Source organism: Cervus elaphus, chromosome 5, assembly GCF_910594005.1.
Source record: "Cervus elaphus chromosome 5, mCerEla1.1, whole genome shotgun sequence".
NCBI lineage: Eukaryota > Metazoa > Chordata > Mammalia > Artiodactyla > Cervidae > Cervus > Cervus elaphus.
In genome coordinates, this window is record NC_057819.1 from 123,212,487 (window position 1) to 123,226,042 (window position 13,556).

Sequence of the window (13,556 nt, forward strand, 5' to 3'; positions counted from 1 at the left end):
CCAAGGGTGTGATCTTGGGTCTTCAGCAACAGAAGGAAGGAATCCCAGGGTGGGAGAGTAGGTGCAATGGCTGGGGCCACAGCAATCCTGGGCGATCCCAGGAGAGGGAGACACAAGGCTGGGAAGGTAGCTGGGAGTGCAGAGGCCAGCAAGAAGAGAGCTGGGCAGTGGCAGGGAGCCAGAGCCTCAGCCTGGGGAAGTGAGGAGAGGGCCGGTGGGTGATGGGCCGCCTGGGTGCTGAGGAGGGTCTTGCAAAGAGGGCCCCACCCCCACCCACAACTCTGCCCTGCACCAGTGCTCCCCAGCTTGTGCCTTTTTACGACCACACCAGGCCCCTCAGGCTTACCAACTCTCCTGACCTTCAGGGACCCCCTCCCAGCCCCCCAGATCTTGAGAATGGAATGCGACTCAGAGGGAGCAGCCAAGTCCTGCCCTCCTTAGCTGCCTTCCAGCCTCCAGGCATCCACCATCCCAGGGATCTCAGGGAGCAGGGGACCCCACCTTCCCTGGGACTGGCTGGTATCTTCTTACTCTCTCTCCTGCCTTATCAGTCATCCGCCTGCTCACCGACAGGCCAAAGGGCCAGCCCCTGGGACCCCAGCCAGGCCTGCCTCTGCCAGCCAGTGGCCTCTTGCCCACGCGCTAAAAGAGTCATTGTTCCAGAGGGGATGAAGGAGAAGGGCACGGGGACACAGGAGCCTTCAGCCCGTCGGTCAGGGTCAGACCCAAGGGCCTGGGCTGGGCCACACTCAGGATACTCCCCAGGGCCAGCTGTGCCTGGGGGGCCAGCGGGGACCCTGGGGCAGTGCTTAGAGTGAGGCCTGAATTCAGGGGCCACCTCCCCTGTTCTTTGCTGGAGGGAGAGTTGGCTGCTATGCAAGTCGAGACCCCAAGGCCCCTGGAGCCTCTGGTCCAGCCGAGACCCTGGGAAATGACATCAGATTATTGACTTCCTGGGCAGCCTGGGACCATGACAGGGCTGGGATGGCTTCTGCCCTGCTCTGCTGAGCGCACAGCCGTTGGCCTCTGCCCTCTGCCCTGCTCGTCCTCCTGGTCTCTCCTTCCTGTCTGTCTCTGGGTATCTCTCCATCTCTGTGCCCCCTTTCCACCCTGACCCCCAAAGCACATCCCCCAGGGTAGTCAGTCTGCTGGAGGGACAGAGGGAACGCACTGTCTAGAGGTCCGTGCCCTAGGTGACAGTCTCCCACGGGAGGCCTGGCCCTGATCCTATGCCTGTGCTGCCACTTTGCTCGGGCATGCCCATCCTTGGCACCCTGACCTGCTCCCTGGCCTTCAGGTCTCTGCACCCAGCCCACCTCCCAACACCCTGGCACCTTCCAGAGATCCTTGAAGGCTGGTGCTCACCTGGACCCTTAGCTCTCAGGGGATAGGGATGTTTGTACCTTTTTCTGCCCCTTCTTGCAGAAGGACATGTGTGGTTCTCCCGCTGTCTTCTCCCCAGTCCTGTGGGCCAGAGGAGTGACCCAGGACTGGTGAGAATGGGAGGCCCCAGGAGCCGTACAAGGACTGCCTAGCTACAGGCTAATGTGTGGAGGAGGCCAGAGTGCCCCCCGAGTGAGCAGACAGCAGACGGGCTCCTTGCCCTTCCCCTTGAGCTGGCAGCCGCAGAGGCCCACGTCCTGCATCAGCCCAGGGCTGCTGGAGTTGCAGGTGGCGGGGTGACCTTGGAGCCCGGCTTGCTCCCCCTACCCCCACCTGCTGGCTGGCCAGCCGAGCTCTTGCCAGCACAGAAAGCTCCTCAAGGTGAAGAGGGCGTCCTTGAGGGCTCCGGCGGCCCCACGCCAAGGTCCAGGCTCCAAGGTCACTGCCAGGAAGGGAGAGGGGTGACCGGGAGGTTACGGGTGTGGAGGGAGGAGGGGGCCGGGGGAAGGGAAATAAAAAGAGATTACATTTTTTAAAAGGTACTCTAGCTGTCTGCTGACACCATCTCTGGTCTCCATCCGTTTTATAGCCTGCCGGTTCAGGCAGCTGGGCTTAGCTGTCAGGCTGTGCGGGGTGTGTGTGTGTGTGTGTGTATGTTGGGGCTGGTGAGGAGCCAGATCCCCCCAAGGGAGCCTGATAGATGCACTTCCTCCCCACCTCCCTCCCCAGCTGACTTTTGCTTCAGGGCTGCTCAGGCCATGGGCACCCAACCCTTGGCAGGGCCGGGTGGGGGCGGGGTGGGTGGGTTCGGGGGGGAACCCGGCGCAGGTGGGATCCTGAGGGTGGAGGGGGATCTGGCCCCCGGCTGGCGGCCACTATCCCTGCCCATCTATCCCCCTGACAGGTCAATTTTCTCCCGTGTTTTACAGGACCTTTCAGAGCAGGAAATGTGATCCGGTGGCTGATTTATGTCTTTACCTGGTCTTTGTTCACAAGCCGGCTCAGTCCTGCCTGTCCAAGTGTCCAGGCCCCCCATGTTCCTCCCCGGGGGACCCCACGGTCGGCTCCTCCTGGGTACCCGGACTGATGGCGCCCAGCCTGAGTTCACCTCTGACTCTGGCCAGAGGGTCCCTAGCAGCGTTTCCTGGGAGGGGGATGGTCTTGGGGCACTTCAAATTGCCTGGCAGAAGGGCTGCCCCCCATCAGCCTCCTACCACCTGAAGTGTGGGGAGTGGCGTCCTGGGGAGAAGGATGGGGACCCGCATCTGGACTTGGACAGGAGGACTGTATCCCCTATCAACACTTCTCAGTTTGGAAGGGAGGGACGGCTGGGGTAACTGTGTTCTTTTTTTTTTAATTTAATATTTATTTTTATTATTTTATTTGGCTGTGCCAGGTCTTAGTTGCAGCATGCAGGATCTTTAGCTGGGGCATGTGGGATCTAGTTTCCTGACCAGGCATCGAACTTGGGCCCCTGGGTTGGGAGCTCAGAGTCTTAGCCACTGAATCACCAGGGAAATCCCTAACTGTGTTCTTTACATGTTAAGTTGACTTCTGTTTCTCAAACTGAGCTCTTCCCTGGTGTCACAGCATTCATGGAGAAAAGGGGAGGTGGAGGCCTCTCCCCTGGTCTCCTCTGGGGGTGGTGGCAGTTGGAGAATTTTTTAGCATCTGCCTTCTGAAATAACAAAAATCTTTTGTGTACCATCGACGAGTTCTCAGTCTTTTATAAAGTGGCACAGAGCCTGTTTAGAAGAATGTTAACGGACATTCCGAGTGAAAACAGCTCTTGGCTCCTGCCGCGCCCCCTCCTCTGCCAGGTGCCACCCCCCATCCCTCCCCAGGAGGAGTCTGGGAACCTGGGACTAAGGCATCTTCCTCCATACGGCCCTCAGGTTCTATGTGATTTTCTCACATGTTCCAGGTGATAACAAGGTGACCATGGCTAACATACATGCTGGACGCTGCCCTCCTGTTCCCACCGATGCCTGAGGCTCACCCCCAACACGCTGCCAGCTGGCTCTCAGGGGCCCACGACCACTTGACTGGGATCAAACAAGTAAGTGGGTCAAGAACCTTAAGCCCGGGTCTGTGTGGGCATCTCGAAGAAGAGGGTGAGTCCTGCCTTGCCCACCAGGGGTCCCCAAAGTGGGGAGATGCAAACACGGCATACTGGGAGGCCAGCATGACCAGACCGCTTCCCAGTGGACCCCGCTCCTGAACAGTGGGCTCTCCCTTGAGACTAGTAGGGGCCATGCGTGATTCTTGCTGAGGAAGGACCCCCACCCCATGTGTTCGCTGCCCCCACAGGAAGCCCAAACACTGGGCACCCCTTCCCTGGTAGCCAGGACCTGTATGTGACCCAGATCTTGACCAGCAGGCTCTCCCTGGCTCTGGAGCTTGACCCCTGAACAAGTCGCCTGCCCGCCCAAAGGTCTTCCCGCGTCTTGCCTCCCCAGGAGGCCCAGTTTCCCGGCTCCACTTTCCAGCCACCTGTTTCAGCTGTGAGATCCCATTATCCTTCCAACCTTATCCTGTTTAATGGTGAGACCAGTGCTGGTTTTTGTCTCCAAAAACTGACTGAAAGCATTTGGCTGATTTAAGACCCACCAAGGTGAAACTAATAGGGTTGGGACTTGAGGTTCCTCTTGGAGAGGACTGTAGTCCAGATCATGCCCACCAACCTATCCTTTTATCTATCCATCCATCATATGTATATTTACTCACCCATCTGTCACTCACTCTCCAATCGACCAACTCCCCCCTTTCATCCACCCATCTACCCATCATCCACTTATTCATTTGCTTGTTCAGCCACCCACTTATACAAGTGTCCATTCATCTGCTCATTCATCCTTTAACTAACTATTCCCCCTCCAGCAAGCCACTTTCTTATGAGGAGTACTCACAGTATTCCAGGCCTGGTACCAGGTACCGGGGCCACAAAGGTACATGAGAGCTTGCATTAGTCCCCATCTGGTGGAAGAGACGGCATGTAAATCCAGGAGGATCTGGGGCACATGAGCCCACTTAGGGGAAGGAGAGGGCCTGGGAGGCTTCCAGGAGGAGGAGTCTGTGGCGTTTCAAGATGGGTAGTGAGGAAGGGCCTGCTGGGCAGATGCCAGGAAAGGTGGGTGGCTCCAGGAGGCTGGAGAACGGGGTAGGGGGCTGGGAGCCTGGCAGGAGGTGAGCCACAGCTGCAGAGCTGAGGCGACGGGCCTCATTCCCAGGCAATTTGGGAAGGTGGGAGGCGTGACCACCGATCAAGGAACCCATCACGTCCTTCCCTCCTGGTGCTCCCTCCGTATCAGCCCAACACTCCCACTGGAAATGATGATGTGGAAGGAAAGGGGGGACAAGGCCCCTCTTCCCACCCTTCCCCCATCAGCTTGCCAGGATGAGAACTCAGGCACAGCCGGAAGTGAAATAAAAACAGTGGAGTTAGTTTTGCGGTCTGTCTGTACTGTGTTTGTGACAATAGAAAACGAGAGCAGGTACCAGCTATAAAATATGAGTTGCGTGATTTCAGCGATTCTGCCTATGTTTGTGTTTCAAATGGGCATCACCTGTTATAAACATGGATGTAAAATGCATGCTAACGATTTAAATTTTTCTTTACTGAGAGTGACATTAAGTAACAAATAAAAAAAACACCAGGACATGTGGAGAGACCATGGAAGAAAGGGAAAAGGTTTATGCTTTCCTACCGTTCATGGAATTTCCCCCGACTTTTGAGCAGGGCCCACACTCTCTTTTAACTGGGCCTCACAGGTTATGTAGCAGGACCTGCAGATCATAGAGGGGGCTCACTCTCCCCTGGGGGTTGGGGGTACAGTGTTAGAAAGTTCTGGCCCGCTGGGGTAACTCCCCCCACCATAGCCTTGATCATGGGTGACTTCAGTTCCTGTCAGCTGGGAATTGAGGTTATCTTGTGGCCTAGCCCCCAGAGAAGAGCTCACCACACAAAGGGGTCCTTTCAAGATCCCTTCTGGGGGGTCGGGGGCCCAAGGAAGGGTGGGGGCAACATGCTACAGGTCTGTTCTGTGACTGCCTTCCCAGGGGGCTGGAGGATGGAGTGGGGCCAGGGGCTTCTTGCCTGCTTGGAGCTCACCCCTACTTGCCCCCTCCATTTCCCCCAGCTTGGCTGCCTCCACCCCCAGGGATGTGGAGCACAAGAGAATCGTCTGTGCGGAGCCTGGACGGACTGGAAGCTGGGGCGACGTGTGACAGAAGGCTGTGAGCTCTGAACCCTCCGGGAGCTGTATTCGGCCAGTCCGACTGCCCGCCCTGCACTGAGGGAAGAGGTCACACCCCTCGGTAGTGTGGGGACAGCTGGAGGAGCCCGGCTGGACTCTGAGCCTGGCGGCCCATGTCATCAGTGCCAGTCTCTGATGGGTCCTGGGCGTGCCATGGGTGCCAGGCTTGGGGCTCAGCACCCTCTGGCCTGGATTTCATTAGCTCCTCTGCTACCTGAAAACCCTGCCTGTGTGTGGGCACCTAAGCAAGAGTACCAACAGCAGCTGGCAGTGACGGTGTCCACGTCCCACCTCACCTGTTGCTTCCCACTCGCAGGACCCGCTCCTCCTCAGCCACCTGACACAGTAGGTGTGCTGACCGCCCTCCCGTCCCTGGGGCCGAGGTCCTGTGGGCTGCCAAGTGTCCGCAAGCAGAGGCCGGCCTTTTACCTGCAGAGACGGTGGCAGGGCCCGCCGTGGCTGCTTCCAGAGGAAGGGGTGGGCAGTGCTGGAGGAAGGGGACTCCTTAGTGATGGAGCTCCTGCTGTGGACCAGGCCCTTTGTGGACCTCCGTGAATTAACTGGGGCTTCCCTCAGAGGGTAAAGAATCTGCCTGCAATGCAGGAGAGCTGGGCTCGATCCCTGGGTAAGGCAGATCCCCTAGAGAAGGGAATGGCAACCCACTCCAGTATTCTTGCCTGGACAGAGGAGACTGGTGGGCTACAGTCGATGGGGTCGCAAAGAGTTGGACACAACTGACCTCCTAATACATAATTAACTTCTATGGCTGTGGAGGGGTGTGTGTGTGTGTGTGTGTGTGTGTAACAGTATATTTCAGGTGAAGAAACCGAGGCTGGATGAAGATGCCTAGCCCATTGGCTGGAAGGGATTTGAACATTGCCTGGTGCCTACAGCCTTGTCAGCAGCCGCAGCTCCTCTGAAGGAGAGATGAAGACTGAGTCCACTCCGGCCGAGGGCTAGGTGGGGGTCCCCCAGCTCCTGTGGGAGCAGAAACTGTGCCTTATTGTGCAGGGGGGCCTGAGGATTAGACAAAGCCTGGGCGTGGATCTGGAGGGCCCAGCAGGATCCACTGCCCTCTGCCCTTCCCGCCACCGCCCGGGACCCCTACGTCTGTGAAGGCTGCACTACCCCCACCCCCTGCCCAGCTCTGACCCTCTGCCTGAGGAGTGGAGGGGCCTGGGTTCCCAGGCAGAGCCTATCCTAGAGCCCCCACCTGCCTTGTCTCCATCAGCCCTTGGCTGTCACTGGCTCTAATTACCCAGGCTCCATCTGCTGGGGCCTCCGCACAGCTGGGGAAGCTCTCAGAAGCCTAGCCCCACGCCCAGGCATGTCACATTCCTGCATCCCGCCCCACAGCCCACTGTCCTGCCGACTGCAGGGCAGCCACGGGTGCAGGGAGCCTGGGGGGCTGCAGCTGTTCGATGGGGGAGCTGGATACGGCCCAACTGTGCCCCGGGACTCTCAGCTGTGTCTCTCTCACCCCCTACCATTCCAGTCCTGTCCCCAAACCCAGCAAAGAGAAGTCAGAAATGTACCCCTCCGGGTGCGCTGGGGCCACCTGGAGGAGCTCAGTGTTCTAATGACGAGGGCAAGGGCAAGACTTCCCCCACTTGAAGGGGGCCACCTGATTTTCCCACGTCACCTCCCACTCTGTCGGTCACAGCCTTCCCTGGAGCCTGAGCGGGGACCCCGGGCTCTGTGGTGCCTGGGCAAGCCCTGTTTGGGGCACACCTTTCAGTGGAGGGAAGTGACATCTTTGATCCTAGGGCCGCTGTCCTGGAAGGGGTTTGATCCCTGGGAGATCTCCCTGCTTTTATGGCCTGGGAGGCCAGATGCAGAAGGGGCTGAAAAGGAAGGCCAGCAGGTCTCCCAGTTCCTTCCTGGCCCCTGAAGAGTGCATTTGCCAGGCTTGGGCCACCACTACTGGCCTTCCCTTTCTGGAGCATGAAATGGCAGTTTCCTACTGGCTCACAAACCTTCTGAGGTCTCTCACCCTGGCAAGCCTGGAGGTCGTACATCTGCAGCCAGAACATCCTACCCTTTGTCCCCACTCCTGAGATGCAGCCTGGGGAGCAGGGGTGAGGCCTCGTGTGCCTCACTGGCCTGCCCCACAGAGGATCCATGGCGCAAGGAGGAGGGTGGGCTAAGTGCATGCGGGGGTCTCAGCCTGACTTTGCCCCCAGCCTGCCAGACTGAGGCTGAGTGAATAGTGGCCATGGGACAGCTTGGCATCCCCGCTTAGGGAGGATGGAGGACCAGGGCAGGTAGGGGAGCACATGGCTTGCTGGTTAAGGATCCGAAGCTACTGGGGTCAAGTGACAGCTATTAACCTGCTTGGTGCGTCAGGAGAATGAACTCAGACATGGCCCTGTCTTTCCTGCACCCCCAGATCTACCTCCAGCCCCCCAAAAAGGGAAATCACTTGTAAAGTTCCCAGGGACTGAGGTGGGGAGTCCACTTGCCCTGAAGGGGCTGTGGGGAGGGGGCCTGGGGCCTGTGCATGCAGCTCCTTGTGTTTGGACGTGTGATGCTGCACCTGTGGGCCCAGGCAGCTCTCGCCTCGTGTCTGGAATTTTTAGAAAAGGGTAAAAAAAAAAGTAGATGAAAGCAGGTTTTCCATCTTGTCGAATTCTCAACCACCCCCTCTAATTACAAGATGATAATGAGATTCAGGGGGAGTTTTCTCCTGGTGGCCAAGATGATAATCTGCAGCTTTTGTCTGAGACCAGGGACATCACAAAGGTCATACTGTCCTTCCAGCTCACCCTGGCTGCACAGAAGGCTTTCCCTATGGGGACACACTTCCCGTTCCTGTTGCTGGATAGGACCTGGTCAAGGGCTCCCCCGTCAGACCAGGGACAGGGGAGGCCTTGGTGGGAAACAGGTCTGCAGAGGCCACATGAGGCCCCAAAGCTTGTGTGCAGGTGAGCTCAGGCAGAGGGTCTGGAGTGGTGCAATTGTGGTCCTTGTGTCCTTTCTTCTCTAACATGGCCAAAAGCGTCCCTAGGAGCCAGCCCCACAGCACGGTGCTGGACTCAACCACCAGCTAGAAGATGCTGCCTCCCTCAGCTCAGCTCAGTGGGCAGAGGCCAGTGGCCCTGAGTGCAAGGAGTTATGGAGTCACTATGACCTGGGTCCAGGCCATGTAACTTCGGAGTTACATGGTCTTGAGCAAATCACCTCACCTCTCTGAGCCTCAGTTTTCCCTTCTGTAAAATGGGGAGGGCAATAGTTAGGGATTGCCATTGACTGCCTCTAGCAAGAAGTCCAGAATTTGCCCCATGAGAAGGGTTGGAACAGATACAATCTGATGACCTGGGCCAGGGAGGATGTCCCATGGACCCTCTCTGCCTGCAGGAATTAGTCAGAAATTTCACCTGGGCACACACTTTAATGGCTTCAATTCCTATGGTTCTCCAGGGTGAGTGCTGCAAATTAGGTGGTGTGGTAAACTTGGCCCTAGGGGAGGTCATAGTGGCTCGTGCATCGAGGGGTGTCCAGATGTGAGGAAGAGACAGGGCCAAGGCTTGGGAGAAGCAGCGGCGAAGGGCACCAGTGGACCACTGGTCAAGGGCGGGGAAGATGAGCATGTCAGATGGAGCAGGTGAGGCTGTGGCAGGGGCTGTGGCGTGTGGACACCGAGGGTCCTGAAACCCGAGAGTGTCCGGAAAGTGCAGCATGGTGACGTTCATGTCCTGGGGCTGATGTAACAAAGTTCTGATAGACTTAACAGAAATTTATTCTCTCCCAATTCTGGGGCCAGAAGCCTGATGTCAGGATGTCAGCATGGGCGGTTCTTTCTGAGACAGAATCTGCTTCATGTCCCTCTCACAGCTCCTGTGCTGACAGTGGCTCCCAGCGTTCCTTGGCTTGTAGATGAATCATACCAATCTCTGCCAGTGTTCACAGGTGTTTGCTCCATGTGGGTGCTTGTGCCCAAATTCCCCGTTTTCATAAGGACACCAGTCTTAATGGATCAGGGCCCCCTACATGCTGAGGGACAGGGGTTAGGAATGCACATGTGAATGGGGGGTGGCCTCACATTCACCTTAAAGCTGCAAGGAGAGAAGGTGAGGGTGGCCATGGCAGCAGTGGCCCCAGGCTTGGGAAGTCGCAGGCCCTCACTGGTGGGTCTGGGGGGTTCTGGGTCATTGAGAGGCAGCTCTGCTGGTGGCTATTTCTCAGTTCCTTGTAGAAAACACCTCTTGGGCCTCTCCCTCCCCCCTAGGCATCTTGAGATGGGTCGGCATAGTGGGGTCCCCTGGGGAGGACCAAGGGAGGGCACCTGGGCCAGGCTGCTGGCTGGGAGAAAATGGGGTACCTCTCCGCAGCACTCCATTCTGGCTTCCTGCCTTCCAGGAAAGGCTGGAGGGTGGGCCTCCCTGCGAACCAGCCCCTTGGTCCCAGAGCCACCTGGGAAGGGGAGGCCTGGTCCATCTTGGCCCAGCTGGCTTCTGGTCTCCCTCAGGGCTGGGTCAGCTGGCCTGGCCTCTGCTTGCCAGGCTTCTAGCTTTCCTAGTCTCTGGGAATTTGGGGCCTGGGTGGGGTCCCCTGGAAGACTGGATGGTTAGTCTGTGGTTTTTCCAACAGAGGGTCTTATGGCTGCCCCTACTCATGAGAGAGGCCCCTGAGGCTGAGGGAAGTGGTGTTAAAAACCCTGGAAGACCCTGCCGGGCCCCCTTGGATCTCCCAGGCCCACCCAGCCTAGGTGCCCAACAGCAGCTACTCTCCTGCCTTCTTCTCCTGGGCACCTGGCCCCCAGCCCTTCTCCCAAGACCTGAGCCAACAGCCCAGGGGTCATCAGTGGCTTGAGCTGCAGGAAAAACCCTTGGTCCCTGGCTTTTGGGGCTGAGGCCAACGATGGACTCTCAGAGCTGGGCCCATACAGCAGGGGACTAAGGGTGGCCCAGCCAGCTCCCCCTTGTCAGTCCCAGGAAAGCTCCCTTGCATCTGGGCGGCTCCCCAGGCATCTCCAACTTGGGAGGCCGCTGATAGAGGATGAGGGGACATGATCTTCCTCCAGGCCACAGTGGGGCCAGCCCCACCTTCCCCTCCTCATGTTCTCCCCTCCCCCATCACAAAGGGGACTTCAAAGTGGACAGAGTAAGTGCACTTTGAAAAACACCGGGGCTGACCCTCTCTCCCGTCATACCTCTTTAAGGCCTGAATGTCCGCACCCAGGAAACCAAGGTCGGGACTGTGTGTGGCGGGAGCGGGGGGGGCGGGGGTGGCGTGCAGCCCTGTCTCCCTGCGAAGCTGGTTCTTCCATGTGGTTTTCACAGTACCCCTTCCTCTGAGGAGGCACCAGGATTCTTCTGTAGCACGTGATCCGATGGCGCCCGCCCAGCGGATACTAAATGAGATCCATTCCTGTCTGCTGGACTTGTTGTCAGTTTTATGGCTCTGGGGTTATATAAACAGCAGGAGGAGTGTGCAGGGAGTCAGGGCCACCAGGCCTGGGTTCCCTCTTTCTTCCCTTGGCCACCTCCCTGGGCTCAAGACAGCCCCCAGGCTCTGCTCCTACACAAGACAGCCTGAAAGAGGGCAGATCCAACCAGAGAGGGGTATGGAAACTTGGGCTTCTGGACAGTTCAGCCACTGGGCTAGAGTGAATATTTAAATCCTGCTTGCTGGGGTGATGAAATCTCAGGCTTCATACCAGCCAGGGTCCTTGATGCCCATCTTGCCCCAACTGCCCGGAGTCCCCCAGTATTCATTCCTGAGGGACCATCCTGGCCCCCGATCATGCCTCCAGTTTGGAAACTGGAGACAGATGAAAAAGCTGTGTGTGCTCAGTCGCTTCAGTCCCGTCTGACTCTTTGGACCCCATGGACTGTAGTCTGTCAGACTCCTCTGTCTATGGGAATATCCCAGCAAGAATACTGGAGTGGGTTGCCATTTCCTCCTCCAGGGGATCTTCCTGGCCCAGGGATCAATCGAACCCAGGTCTTCTGCATTGGCAGGCGGGTTCTTTACGACTAGCAACACCTAGGAAGCCCCTTGGAAGAGGGCATGGCAACCCACTCCAGTATTCTTGCCTGGAGAATCCCATGGACAGAGGAGCCTGGTGGGCCACAGTCCATAGGGTCACAAAGAGTTGGACACGACTGAAGTGACTTAACACTCATATACCTGGGAAGCCCTGAAAAAGCAGAGGATTGCTAAAAAAAACAATGATGCTCTCCAAGAGAAAAGGGATTGCACCTCTGACCTCACAGAGAATAGCAGAGCAGTGTCATCAGTCCCATTTAACAACTGAAAACACTGAGGATTGATCCAGTGTTCTGGTAGCCAGGTCATGGCCAGCTCCCCAGCTCTGGCTCTCCCACAGCTGCCTCCCTGGCCTAGGCCACCTTCTCCAGGAGCCTTTCTCTAAAGCAGCCACAACTGTCAGGTAAATTTAACCCAGGCTGGGTCCCTGCATGTCTTTGGTGAGGGTTGAGGTGGGGGAGAGGGAGGGAAGGGGAAGAGGGTGGTAGAGGGGATCCCCCTTGGTAAAACAGACACCAATGTGGGAGAAGCAGGATCTGTCACCTTAGTAGAAGTGTGCCAGGTGGGGTCAGCATCCCCCTCTGTCTGAAGTCTTGAGTCGCCAGCATCCAGAGGTGGGACCCTAGTCCAGCCCCCTCCGCCTCCTTTTCCAGGTGGTGCCCATGGCTGTCACCTCCAGCAACCAAATGGCAAGTTGCTGCCTCTTCAGTGATGGATGCCCCAATAATGGATGCTCAGAGAGGTTCTTTAACATGCCCAGGGTCACACAGCCTTTATGCTTCAGAAGGCTCCCATGGAACAGCAGCATCACATCAGCTCTGCTGATTGAACTCACATGTGGGTAGTGAGAATGGAAGGGGTGCAGGTTCAGAAATGGCCATGACCCTGACTCTTTCTGCTTTACACATCAGTCCTAAAACCTTTAGGTAGTGCAAGGTGAGGTGAGTGTCTGTGCCATTGGGAATTGTGGCTGGAAGGCCACTCAGAACAAGAGTGGGGAGGAGAGGGAGTCTGGGATGGGAGTGGGACAGCCCAGGGGCGGGTATGGGAGCCTAAGTGAGGTGGAGAGCATCAACTTAGGCATTACAAATATCGAAGGGGAGAATATCAGGATGAAGACTGTGGCCCTGGACCTCCAGCAGTGTTTGGAGATACTGCTGTGAACATGTGACTTTCAATATGTAGATGGACCTAGGAAGAAATCAGGATGTGAGCATGGTACACACATGTGTCTTCTAGTTCTGCCCATTGAGGAACAGTGGCCAGGACCAGGGCCCAGATCTTGGTCTCTATGACTAGTCTTCACTGGAAGGACTCCTTGGAGTTCTTGGAGAAAGGATTGATTCTTGAAAAGTACACGATGAGCTTGGAACACCTTATCATGCAAGAAAGCAAAGAAGTGCTCAGAGGATGACAGGGACCCAGCACAGGACAAAGGGGCCAGCTGAAGCGGCTCTCACTGTCCAAGTCTAGGAAATTGGCACATCAAAATAACTCGTGATAATAATGGATGATAACCCACTGAATACAATTGGAAAACAGGAGTCCACAGTGCTGTAGATATATTAACAGGTTGCAAGTTTAACAAGGACCAGGACATTTAGTTTCAAAGTACCTCCCCACAAACCACTCATTATTTACTAAGGAGAAAGACATAACTATCTAATCAAGCAATCAGAGAGAATATAGTCAGTAATGGGACAAATCAAAATCGTAGGGCATCTGATAGGATTCAGTGGAAACACAGCAGCACATCCATGATAGTTGTGCCAAAGAAAAGTAATTTGAATTTCACCATGAGTGTGGGTAGGCAGAATACTGGCTCCCCACAAAGATGTGCACCCCCTTAATCCAGGGAACCTGTGAATATGTTACCTTACATGCCAACAGGGATTTTTCAGCTGTGATTAAGGTTACAGACCTTGA

The 13,556-nt window shown here is 56.6% G+C and overlaps 1 protein-coding gene across 1 annotated transcript in view; it reads left to right on the forward strand.

The window, feature by feature from the left end:
* The window catches only part of LOC122693263 (collagen alpha-2(I) chain-like), a 31,821-nt gene extending 25,505 nt beyond the window's left edge, over window positions 1-6,316 (forward strand). The window contains exons 5-6 of the mRNA XM_043900804.1: window positions 3,308-3,442; window positions 5,523-6,316. Of these exons, the coding sequence (XP_043756739.1) occupies window positions 3,308-3,322 (15 nt within the window). The 3' untranslated portion in view covers window positions 3,323-3,442; window positions 5,523-6,316. The remainder of the gene's footprint in view (window positions 1-3,307; window positions 3,443-5,522) is intronic.
* The last annotated feature ends 7,240 nt before the right edge of the window (window positions 6,317-13,556 follow it).